Source organism: Peromyscus leucopus, chromosome 1 (genome assembly GCF_004664715.2).
Source record: "Peromyscus leucopus breed LL Stock chromosome 1, UCI_PerLeu_2.1, whole genome shotgun sequence".
Taxonomy (NCBI): domain Eukaryota; kingdom Metazoa; phylum Chordata; class Mammalia; order Rodentia; family Cricetidae; genus Peromyscus; species Peromyscus leucopus.
Window position 1 is genome coordinate 47,823,552 of NC_051063.1, and position 13,042 is coordinate 47,836,593.

Sequence of the window (13,042 nt, forward strand, 5' to 3'; positions counted from 1 at the left end):
GAACGAGACAGTGCTGTGCCCAAGGATCTCGGTCTACCAGGGGAGAAGGAATGTGGCAGATGAACAGAGAGACAGCTCAACTGTCAAAGGCTAGTGTGGTGGTTTGAAAGAAATTGGCCCCCAAGGGGACTGGCACTATTAGGAGGTGTGGCCTTGTTGGAGTAGGTGTGGTCTTGTTAAAAGAAGTGTGTCACTATGGAAGTGGACTTTGAGATCTCATATATGCTCAAACCACAACCAGTGGGACAGATCACTTCCTGTTGCTTGAGAGTCAAGATGTAGGACTCTCAGCTACTTCTCCAGCACCATGTTGCCTGCACGCCACCATGTCATACCATGATGATAATGGACTAAACCTTGAAACTGTAAGCCAACCCAGTTAAACTTTTTCCTTCATAAGAGTTCCCATGGTCATGGTGTCTCTTCACAGCAATAGAAACTCTAACTAAGATAGCGAGGCACACAACCAAAAATTATAAAGTGATATAAAGAGTTATGGAAGCTACCAAAATAAGACCCAAGACACAAGCTTCTCAGTTGGGCCAATGTGATGTGTCCTTGACAACACTGATACTTTCTCTACCTACCATCCCATAAGCCCCTGGTTAAGGGGTGCCACTAGGTCATTCCCTGAATGTTTTCCAAGCTAGGTCTCAGCCCAGTCCCAGCACCTGCATTCTCACCCGCCTCTCTGATCTAGGGTTAGGCTTTCCTCCTGCCCACTCCACAGGCTTGTTGGGACTTGCTCCCTCTTCTAGCTGTCTTCAACTATCAACTTGACATAGACTAGAGTCATCTGAGAGAATTGTCTAAATCAAATTGGTTGGTGGGCATGCCTGTAAGGACTGTGTTGATTGTTAATTGATGTACGTGGACACAGTCCACTGTGGGTGGCACTATTCCCTGGGAAGGTAACCCTGGGCTGTTATGAGAAAGCTAGCTAGGGAGTTGGAGAGATGGCTCAGTAGTTCAGAGAACTTGCTGGTCTTTCAGAAGACCGAGATTCGGTTCCCAGTACCTACATGGTAGCAACATCAGTCTATAATTCTAGTTTTAGGGGATCCAATGCCCTCTCTGGCCTCTGAGGGTACCAAGAATGGGTGTGGTACACTTAGATACATGCAGGCAAATCATGCATATGTATGAAATAAAAGTACATAAATCAAGAGAGAGAGAGAGAGAGAGAGAGAGACAGACAGACAGACAGACAGACAGACAGACAGACAAAGCAAGCATGGTCCTATGGTGTGAGCCAGAAAGCAGTGTTCCTCTATGGTTTCCTCTTCAAGTTCCTGCTCTGACTTCCCTCAGTGATGCACTGTGATCTGGAAGAATAAGATGAAATAAATCTATTCCTTCTAAGTTGCTTTTGGTTAGAGTATTTTATCACAGCAACATAAAGAAAATCAGACCACCACTCAACCCCAGAATGGACCTCTCAAATCTAGTTTACTGGTCTAGGAGAGGAAGTTCTTTCACTTCAGATTTCCTGTGTGGCAATGCACAGGGTCACCTGTCAACTCCACACTCACCTACCCTAGACTAAGAGATTGCTGCACAGAGGCTGGAGCTGGAAAGGGCTCAGGGAGCAGCTGGGCTTCCCATCTCATAAGGAGACTGTCTGAGACTCTGAATTGTGCAGCACCCTCTGGTTAGGGGGCTGGGATCCCTGCTTGGGTGCAACAGGCAGGTCAGAACTGAAGCAGACTAGTGGCCAAGGAACTTGGGATTTACCGGTCTGGCAACCTCATGGAGAGGTTGCCTTGCCCAAGAACCAAAGAGCTCTCAGTGGTCAGTTTCCTGTCCAGAGCCAACACTCCCAGGCCAATGGCTCCCTTTAACCCTGACACATGGAGACTCAGGAAATGACCTGGTTTTCCTCTTTGCCTTGCCTACTAGAAAACACAAGCAGGATTTGCTGTCCATGCTGGCAAAACCTTCACATCCTACTGACATGTATTCTGAGCATTGAATTTATTCCAGACTTCAACACAGCCTCTGTCTTCACACCTAACCCTTGTTGTCTTGTGTGTGTGTGTGTGTGTGTGTGTGTGTGTGTGTGTGTGTGTGTGTGTGTTGGAAACCATCTTGGACCTTTCTAGGAGGAAGGATTAGATAAATGGACAGTTGTTAAGGGGATGCTTAACAGCCAAGAAGATAAAAATATTTGTGGTGTCTCTTTTTACTTTTAAGTGTTTCCTTAAGGTCTGGGAAGACCTATCAGCTGGGATTACTGGGGATGCTCCTCTCTGCACAGAACACATATGTGATCTAGATGCAGGAGCAGTATGGAGAATACTTAACATCTCCAAGCCCCACACATGGGACAGACCCCAAGGGTGCCTGAGGTAAATAGCAGGTCCACCCTTCTATGGTGAATAATACCATTCCCTGAGACCTGAAAGCAGGAACCTGCCTCCTTGTTCTCACTATGATCTGGGCACCTGTGCTTTCTCAAGATGGCTAGATGTTAGTTTTCTTTGTCTCTAAAAAGAACCCATGATTTACAGCCATTCGTTCTCTGACATGCCTAGTTTCCAATAAACAGCCTCTTCTAGGACAATGGCAAGCACTTTCTGATTTGTTTAGGATGTGTATTAGAGATGCTCCTGCCCAATGGGAATTTTACAAAAAGCCTCTAGGTTATTCTCCCAGATGACCTCTCCATAATTTCTCTTTTCCAGTTTGCTCCTTGTGACATGAGGGCATGATGGAACGCCAGCTTCACAACAGGGCTCAATCCTATTAGCAAGAACATGATTAGATTGTATTTCACTGCAGCCCAGAGGCCACTGTATTTCAAGGATGGACAGGCCAGCCATGGAAGGAGCATACCGAGACCTGCTCACTCTCCACAGACCTCAGGACTCCTCAGACCCAAGCCTGAGGCAGGTGCAATAAAAACAGATGGTCCTACCTTGAGAAGGTGTTCCGGGCATAATGCATGATGCTGTCGAAGTCATAGGTCTCTCCCAAAGAGCTCACCTCACCGGCTTCCATTTTTAAGAAATTGTACTCCTGACCTGTGACACAGCACTCTGTTAAGGACTATGGAAATAAGGCACTACCCAAAAGGAAGCTGTGGGGAGAAGGAGGGCCCAGGCAATTTCCCAGAGCTCGTGTTGTCTGAGAGGCCAGAAACACTGGGCAAGCCCTTTGTTCTCTCTGCCCCACTAGCCAACATCTCTCCCCAAATGCCACTTGAAACTTCCAACTCTGCTTGCAGATAGATTAGCACTCTGTCTACTTGTCCAAAATATTTCATTTAAAAGGAACCCCCCCCCCCAAAAAAAAAGAAATTTCTGATCTTGCAATGTGAAGAAACAAGAAAATAAATCAGAAGGTTGAATCCCAAATGTTTGTGGTTTAAAGCAACCTGGGGAGCTTGGTTGAGGATGTGCTTGCCTCATAACCATGATAACTTGAGTTCGAGTCCCGGAACCCATGTAAAAAAGCTGGCTTAGTGGCACATGATTGTAGCTCTAACCTTGGGGACAGAGATGTATGGATCCCTAGGGCTTACTGGCCATCCTAGTCTCCTTGGCAAGCTCAAGGGTACTGAGAAACCTTGTCTCAAAAAAATAATATGGAAAGTCCCTGAGGAACGATATCCAAGGTCTGGCTTCCACATGCCACAAACATGTGAACACACATGTACACTTACATACCACAAAGCAGATTTAAGGCAGCTATGTTACTCAGCTAGCTACTTTCATATTCAATATTGACTTTTTGGTTGTAGTTTTTTGTGTGTGTTTCTTTGAGGCAAGGTCTTATTATTTGACTGAGATGGATTTGAATTCACTCTAAGTTTAGGCTACCCTCCAACTTGTGATCCTCCTACCTTAATTGCCCTAGCACATGGCTTATAAGCAAGTACTACCTCACCAGGCTCCAATGCAAACTTTTACACCAAATCATTTGACATGAAAAGATGCATACATGTTTGATCTGTGCATGCTGTCTGCCTTGGGGCAGAATACTTCTAGGCCAGGTACTATTTTTCACATACATTTGTATCTTAATTGCATTGCAGTTTCAAAGGCTCCATTGCATGGCAAAAGAGACTCAGGAAAGCAAAGAGAGCTCCTCTTTTGGCTAATCAGCCCTGCTTAGGAACTTGGATTGGATTTCATTTTCCTTTACAACACGAAGAACCATAGTTTCTATTCCGTTATAAGCCACACTCTTCAGCAGATATGTTCTCAGGAAGGCTGTAGGTGGTAGGATTCATATCAAGCACCTACAAAGTTAGGTCACTACTTCCAGTTAGCTACAAGCCTCCTCCTCCCACTGTCCCCTAGCCTGTGGCTGTCCCAACCTTGATGGTTCCTGGACTCCACTCACGATCCCTTACCTGGCTGGATGTTTTCTCTGATGATGGTGACATGCTGGTCTCGGTCTGGCCGAGTGTGTTCATGCCAGAACCCAACTACGTGGCCCAGCTCGTGTGCTACAATGCCGAACTTGTCACAGTTTTTCCCAATGGATATGGCCTGTGGGCCTCCTCCTCGGCGTCCCACATAGGAGCAACAGCTGGGAAATAGAAATACGGAGATTAGTGGGCTTGAGGATACTGAAGGAGAGAGGCAAGCCCTGTCCCACTGCATCTTTGCCACCCAGGGTGTAAAGGCGTATTTAAAAAAAAAAAGAGAGAGAGAGAGAGAGAGAGAGAGAGAGAGAGAGAGAGAGAGAGAGAGAGAGAATTTCAGAGGTGGGAGCATTTTCATTGTCTAACTGCCCCGCAACAAGACCACCATTTCCCTCAAACGCATCTCCGCCTTTTGGTGATCACAGATCCCATTTAGAACCTGAAGATTGAAATGACCTTCCTACCCAGAATGAAGCATGGCCCACACCCATCTCTCTCCTAAGTTGTGTGTTCATGGGACCTTCTTTGAGGACAAGAAGAGACAAGAAATAAGGTGGCTGAGTTCTGGAAAGGGTGCCCCTGGATGCCACTGCTAGTGACCTTAGTGAGAGTCTATACTGGACACAGTTATTTTTTTCAAAAAATACTTATTCGTTATTCCTAATATGCTGGTTTTATGAGAGTTTTATTACTGTTTTGTTGTTGGTGTGTTTGGGGAGGGATATGTGTGTGTGTGTGTGTGTGTGTGTGTGTGTGTGTGTGTGTGTGTGTGTGGTGATAGTGTGAGGGTGTGCAAACCCTTGCACATACATGGGTTTATCAGAGAATAAAGTGGGTGCTAGAAATTCAAGCTTAGATCCTCAAGCTCCCAGGGAAAGCACTCTTGCACACTGAGGTATCTCTCCAGACCTTTTGTATTATTGTTCAACTATGTAGCCTAGGGTAGCCTAGAACTCATTATGTAGCCCAGGCTGACCTTAAATTCTTAATACCACAGTCTCATCTTCTGGAGTGCTGGGATTACAGGTGTATGCCACTGCACCAGACTTATCAGACTACTTCAATAAAGATGAAAAAAAAGAATCAAAATAAAAAAAATCAAAGGTGCTGGAGAGATGGCCCAGTGCTCAAGAGCACTTGCTGCTCTTGCAGAGGGCCTGAGTTCAGTTCCCAGCATCCAGGCTGGCATCTCAGTTGCCTGTGATGTCAGCTTCCAGGAATCTGATGCTCTCTTCTGGACTCTGAAGACACCAGGCCTTCATGAGGGGCACATTGTACATGCAGGCAAAACACTCATACACCTAAGACAAATCATTTTTAAAAAGGAATTAAAACATTCAATTATCCCATCACCCACACATTATCTATTGAGCATGTAAACATACATGTCCATGTTGCAAAAGACTTTCACTCCTACATCCAATCCTTATCCAAAAACAACAAAAAAGTTATATTTTCCCATTATACAAATCTACCAGACAAGCATGAATAAAGAACATGTTTAACTTTTTACTCATTTTGTGATCAGTCGCCTTAGTGGAGTCTCTTAGGTTTTAAATTTCTCAGTTGACTTTCTGGGTTTCCAGGCACATGGTCACATTGACTCTCAGTAATGCAACCTTGACTTTGTTCCTGCCAATCTTCACAGTGTTGAGTTCACTCTCCAGTCTAGGCATATTAGCATTTCCAGAGCAGTGTTAAATAATTGTGGAGATCGGAAATCTCTTTGAATTATCCCTAATTCTAACAGAAATACTTCTAGGAGCAATATATTCTCATGCATACATAAAATATACACATAGGGATATAAAGCTATCTCCATACATGAAAACACACACTTTAACAGCTGGCATCTATTCACTGTGACACTGTGGTTACTTTTTTTGAAATAGAAAGTGCATGTTGGTCAACCAGATGCCATCTTCTTTCTGATCTGTCAGTCATGTGAGCAGACTTCCTGCTTACAAGTGGATCTTATGCTCTACACAACTGACAGGTAGCCTCTCTGCTACTCTTCACTGGGAATTCTAGCATCTTAATTGGAATTTTCCATAGCTATTCCTGTGAGGTACAGCTGTACCTTGTTAATTTCTTCATCTATTATGGGTGCTTTCAGGACAGCAAGCAACTCCATGATACTTCTCTAAAGTTTGGAAATGTTCTTTCGCTCACCGTTTGGGAAGTTTCAGTATCAAAATAACATTGAAAGATCTAAAGAAATTCCTTATGAGAGTCCAGAGCTGGTGCTTGGAGGGAGAGAATTTCTTCCTCTGTTTATCAGTTTCTTTAAAAGTTATTGTTCTGGGACCTGGAGAGATTGCTTAGTGGTTAAGGGCACTGGATGTTCTCCCAGAGAACCCAGGTTCAATTCCCAGAACCCACATGGCACCTCACAGCTGTCTGTAACTCCAGTTCCAAGGGATCTGATACCTTCATGTACATAAAATAAAGTTAAATAAATTATTTTAAAAAATTTAAAAAGTTATGGTTCTGTCCAGTGGGGCCACACCTGGACATGTACCCATGAGCCCTGTAGCCTACCACAGAGACTTTACGATCTGTATTTATTGCTGTTGTCTGTATTCATGACAGTAAAGAAACAGAACCAGCCTAGGGCCTATCAACAGATCAGTGGATAATGAAAACGTGGTACATATACACAACCGAATGCTATTTGGCTACGAAGAAAAGTAAAATCAGGAAAATGGATGGATCTAGAGAGTATGATATTAAGCAAGGTGATGTAAACTCAGAAAGACAAAAACTGCATGTTCTTGCTCACATGCAGATCCTGGCCTATAATGTGTATGTGTAAACAAGGGTAAATGTGAGTAAAATAGAATAATCTAGAAAGGTGACGAAGAGTGGACATTAGGGATGGGAAGGATGGGGAGTGGGTGAAAGGGCACACAGGATGTGACACAGGAGACGGGCCTCTAAAGAGGCAGATGTTCATACATTCCAACACCCCCTTGTGAGCAGGGAGAACCTGCCAGCCACTTCATCAGCTGTCCATTCTTCAACAGAGTCACTGACCTAAGTCTGTCTCCACATGAATCATCAGCCATGCTGTCCTGGTGACAGGACCCGTCAGCACCGAGACCCCCCGGAGGCACGCTCTGAACTCACCTGCTTCCACTGAGGACAAAGAGCTTCCAGCAAACCCCGGCCTCCCACACATCATATCTCAGTGGAAATGCACAGTGTGACAGAAAGTTCCAGACCCACACGTCTTTGCATCTGTCACCTGGTCCTTCGCTGAGGCAGTCTTCCTCCATGCTTACCCACAGGTCCTGTAACTGAACACAATGAAGCTTTCCTCGTCTGTCCTCTCCACGAAGGTCACACAGGTGTGTTTCTCCCAGTGTCTCATGGCCTGTTTGAAAATGGCCCTCTGGCTGCCTGAAACAACAGGGCAAGGGTGGTCACTTCACTCCTGGGCACATTGCACCCTCGTTAGACAAGAAGGCACAGTCTTAAGACAAAGTTTGCCCTGATTTTTAAAAAATCCTGCTGATAATGCTGTGTTTTTTCACTTGAGGCCTAAGAGAGATTTGAAGTGTCATCATTACACACACACACACACACACACACACACACACACACAGAGAGAGAGAGAGAAGAGAGAGAGAGAGAGAGAGAGAGAGCTGTAACTAGGGGTGGTGATGGATGTGTTAATTAATTGGGTTGTGGGGATCATTATACAATGTTTCATTATACATGTATCAGGTCAACACTTAAAATACCTTGTATATATAAGTTAGTCAAATATTTTAAATTATTTTTAAAAGCTTTTTTGGTGACTGAGAATAGAAATCCATTGGGACTCACAGTTCCCCTTGCTGAGGATGCTGACATATGTCTGTAATCCAAGCACTCAGAAGACAGAGTTAAGAGCATCGCCGTAAGTTCAGGGCAAGTCTTATCTACATAGTGAGTTTCATCCAGCCAGGGTGACTTTACAAGATCTTGTCAAAGGGGGAGGAGGCTGGAAAGATGACTCAGTGGTTAAAAGCACTTGCTGCCCCTTCCAGTGGACTCAGGTTCAGTTCCCAGCACCAACAAGGCAGCTCACAGTTGTCTGTAAATCTAGTCCCAGGGTGTCTGACACCCTCTTTGGGCCTCTGCAAACACTGCATGCACGTGGTGCACAGACAAACATGTAGGCAAAACACTCATTAGAAAAAAAGGAGGAGAGAGAGAGAGAGAGAGAGAGAGAGAGAGAGAGAGAGAGAGAGAAGGGAGGGAGGGAGGGAGGGAGGAAGAAAGGAGGAAGTGAGGGAGGGAGGAAGGGAGGGAGGGAGGGAGGGAGGGAGGGAAGGAGGGAGGGAGGGAGGGAGGAAGGAATAGCTGTTCTGAACAGCCAAAACCTAGAGACTTGGAGTCTGGGGATTGGAAGGGTTGCTAACAGCAGATGATGTCCTAGGCTCCCCAGCTTTTCCTTTGTATTAAAATTATTTTTCTAAACATTTGTCTTACCCAGGTCACTTACCTGGTGGTTGTAGGTTTCTAGATTAGAGGGAGCCCTCTCCCCAGCATGATATTCTGCCCTCATTTTCTGTCACACTTACAGAAGAATGCTCCCAAGCACTCCATAAGTCTATTTGCACACCCTCAGGAGAGTGCTCCCATACATTCTATAAGTCTATTTGCACACCCTCAGGAGAGTGCTCCCATACGTTCTATAAGTCTATTTTCACACTTTCAGGAGCGTGCTCCCATGTACTCTATAAGTCTATTTGCACACCCTCAGGAGAGTGCTCCCATGCACTCCATAAGTCTATTTGCATACCCTCAGGAGCGTGCTCCCATGCATTCTATAAGTCTATTTTCACACTTTCAGGAGAGTGCTCCCATGTACTCTGTAAGTCTATTTGCATACCCTCAGGAGCGTGCTCCCATGCGTTCTATAAGTCTATTTTCACACTTTCAGGAGATTGCTCCCATGTACTCTATAAGTCTATTTGCACACCCTCAGGAGAGTGCTCCTGTGCACTCTATAATTTTCTTTGCACACACACACACACACATCTATGCACTTTGAAGGTGTTTCAGTGTTTTCTGGGTTATTCAGTCTTGATTTCCTGTAAGGACTTTGAAAGCAGGTGAATTTCATACTTTTTCTGACTCTGTCTTCAGAATTCCTTGATTGGAAAGTTATTGAATAATAAAACCCCAAGCTGACAGTCATGCAAACTCAATAAGCATTCTCCAATATCTATCAAGATATCAGAACAAAAAATATTTTAACTTTGCTAGAAGCAATGAGAAGTTTCTAGAAACAAATAATTGAGAAGTACAAAGGGTGATGGAGCAGAGCCCTGAGTTTAGAATGATGCAAGATAGATAGATAGATAGATAGATAGATAGATAGATAGATAGATAGATAGATAGATGATAGATTAAAATGAGGAAAATTCCCACCATAGTCTAGAATATAATGTGGGTATAGTGTTATATTGTCTCTCAAAAATAATGCACATAACTTGGCTGTCTATTTATTCGACACCTTGAAATACTAAATTTCACATTATTTGTAGCTCAAGCACTTATCAAAATAGCAATCCTACTAATTATATAATCACATGAAGTCCTATACAAAATATTTTAATATAAAAAATTAGCTCATGTTGATGAAGGTAATATAAATTGTTGGTCAGAAGAACACAGAGCACTCTGGACCAGAAAGAGCGCAGTGTATGTGTGTACCAAAGAGCAGTGGCAGCTGCTCATAGGGATACTTTTTAATCTCTGAGTGTGTGACTTTCTCTGTCAGACAGTCTGGATGACAGGGAGAAGGCTTCTCCATTTTCTTATGGCAGTCCCTGATTAAGTACTTGGAAGCTGGAGTGCTGTCACCAAGCAGAGCAGAAGGGTAGCCCAGGAAAGTCCCCACCTCTCCCAGACTCTGTTCATCCTCTCTCAGGTCTGCCAATCTGCTGCTAACTTGCTCATTCAGAGTTCTCAGTGGCTGTGGCAAGTCATTGGGCCATCTGCCTCCACCAGCCACCTCTTATAGAAGCCACAGTAGCCCAACTAATAAAGGCACTAAGAGGCTGGGCCACTCACTCAATGGGGCTTTTTGTTCAGGCATCCGGCCAGTGATGTAGTGTGAGCTTGCTGTAGGCAGATTTGGGGGATCCAGCCTCTAAACCAGGCACTGTCCTAGGTGCTGGACATATAGGAAAGAAAAGGGGTACTACTCCCTGATCCCTCAGAGCTTGGGCAGAGACCAGTAAACACAAATAGAAATGAAGAAACTTTGGGTCTTGATGAATGATGTTAAGGTTACAGAGGGAGCTGGGACACTGAACAGCTGGCAGGGGTGGTGAGGAGTCAGTGGGATTGTCTGTGGGTGTATCACTTGATCAGAAGCCAGCCAGGCAAAGATCTGGGGTTGTGCCTCAGGGACGGAAAGGCAGAATAAGTGTGCTGAAGAGCTGGAGATGGGCAGGCCCTGTAACAAGACGGTGGCTGGTGAGGCTCTGAGCAAGGAGGAAAGAGGAAAGAAAAGGAGGCAGGGCTCTGCAGGGAGGGCCCGAGGCCAGAAGCAGCAGCCTCAGCCTCAGTCTAGGTGATTTACATAGCCCAAAGACAATACCAGGATGCACTGAGCACAAGTCTTAAGTTCTTATCGGTATTAACTCATTTCATTCTCTAGCACCATCCCCACTCAGAACAGCGAACTGTAGACAGAGATGGTAAGTGATTGTGAGGTAGAGCCAGGATACAGACCAGGAAGCCATACCACATTGTGTGATACTATGATACCTAGGCAGCCCCTGGTTACCACATGGAGCATTGCTCCTGTGCCCAAGGACTACCAGGTCCATGCTGCTAATCCAGGCTGAGGCCGGGGAGCCACCATGGACAGCTCCACGCCTGTCTTCCTCCTGCTTACTGCAGAGGCCCTGCAGCCATTTAAGGCTAAACTGTAAGAATCCCCTCTCTGCTCCAAGCCTTCAGAACAGGGTGACCTCTGCAGTCACAGCCCCGGCAGAGACCTGGTGGGCCAGGCTACACGGCTACAAAGGAACCTTAGCTGGTGGGACTGTCGTGGTCCCAGCAGCTGCTCATTCCCAGAGTCCCTCCTAGGAGGATTCCCTGGCTCCAATGGGGTCACATCTAGGGCTACTGACCAGTGAAGTTCCCTCCGATGACGTAAGGAATGACCCCTCCAGGCCATATCCGCTCTGTCCTTGATGTTGTGGCTCTTCGGACCCGGGCAGAGAAGGTCTTAGCTGTGGTGTCTGAGGTCCCAAGGCCAGGCAAAAAGGTGACATCATCCTTGCCATCTGCAATACAGTCAACGGATCGGTTACTGTGCCACAAAGTCTTCTGTAAGTTACACCTAAACTTAAAGTTCTGCTGATGGTAAATTGCCACAAGGGGTGGGAAACCTGTGTCCTAGGGAGCATTTCACCCACAAAGGCTTTTTAGGACCCTGGGAAGTAATGTTTCAGACCCAGGGAAGAATATGTGTAGAGACCCTGGGCTTCTGACCACAGAGAGTCTGGCTTGTTTGGGGTCCTGAAAAAGCCTCTCCTCCACGGAGATTTAGAATGAAGAGGGCCCAGATAACTCTGAACCCTCTGTGGGGCCAGCACACCACACAACAGGGAGAGCAAGCAGACTCAGTCCTTAGCCCTGACCTAAGAATGTCTGTCACAGACTTTGAAATAATTTGGGAAAAGCTAACCAGTTTGTGATCCTGGCAGCGGGTGAGAGTAGAGTCTTTGTAAAATGATTACTGGAAAAACAGAGCCTCCTAAAATCTTCCAGGTCTCAGTGATGTCTGGGCCCTTAAATGAAACATGAAGGAAACAAATGGAGTTTGTTGCTGAGTCCAGGGCTGGGGAGGTAGCTCAGTGGTTAACAGCACATACTGAATTGAGTTGCAGACTTGAGTTCAGTTCCCAGCACCCAAGTCAAGTGGCTCCAGGGGAGTCAACATCCTCTCCTGTCCTGCCAGGGCACTGCACTCAGTGCACCTACCCACCCCCCCCACCCACCTCACCCACCCACTACCACCCCACCCCACCTCACCCACCATCACCTACCCACCCACCCACCACCACCTCACCCCCACCCACCCCACCTCACCCACCCACCCACCCACCCACCCACCCACCCCCCCCCACCTCACCCACCCATCTACCTACCCCACCCACCCATCCACCCACCCCACCTCACTCACCTCACCCACCCATCTACCTACCCCACCCACTCATCCACCCACCCCACCTCACCCACCTCACCCACCCACCCCACCCCACCTCACCCACCCATCTACCTACTCCACCCACCCATCCACCCAACCTCACCCACCCATCCACCGCACCTCATCCATCCATCCATCTACCTACCCCACCTACCCATCCACCCTCCCACCCACCCACTCAACCACCCACCCCACCTCACCCACCCACCCCACCTCACCCACCCACCCCACCTCACCTCACTCCACTCATATATATATATAATTTAAAAGGTTCTGAGTCCAAAAAGGGCCCCCCAAAATAGTAAAGATTTGGGGGCAGAATGCTCAAGCTGGGATTCCCTGACTAAATCCACACCATGCTGGACCTCCATAGCGCCATCCAGTGAGCTTGCTTAAAACTCCTCCTTACTCCTACTTGGAGAATTTCCCCAGTTCTTACATTTTCTCCT

General features: G+C 46.3%; 1 protein-coding gene across 1 annotated transcript in view; it reads right to left on the minus strand.

The window, feature by feature from the left end:
* Positions 1-13,042, minus strand: part of Tll2 (tolloid like 2) — a 117,953-nt gene that overhangs the window by 41,845 nt on the left and 63,066 nt on the right. The window contains 4 exon segments of the mRNA XM_028889409.2: positions 2,918-3,023; positions 4,358-4,536; positions 7,657-7,774; positions 11,512-11,667. Coding sequence (XP_028745242.1) covers positions 2,918-3,023; positions 4,358-4,536; positions 7,657-7,774; positions 11,512-11,667 — 559 coding nt within the window.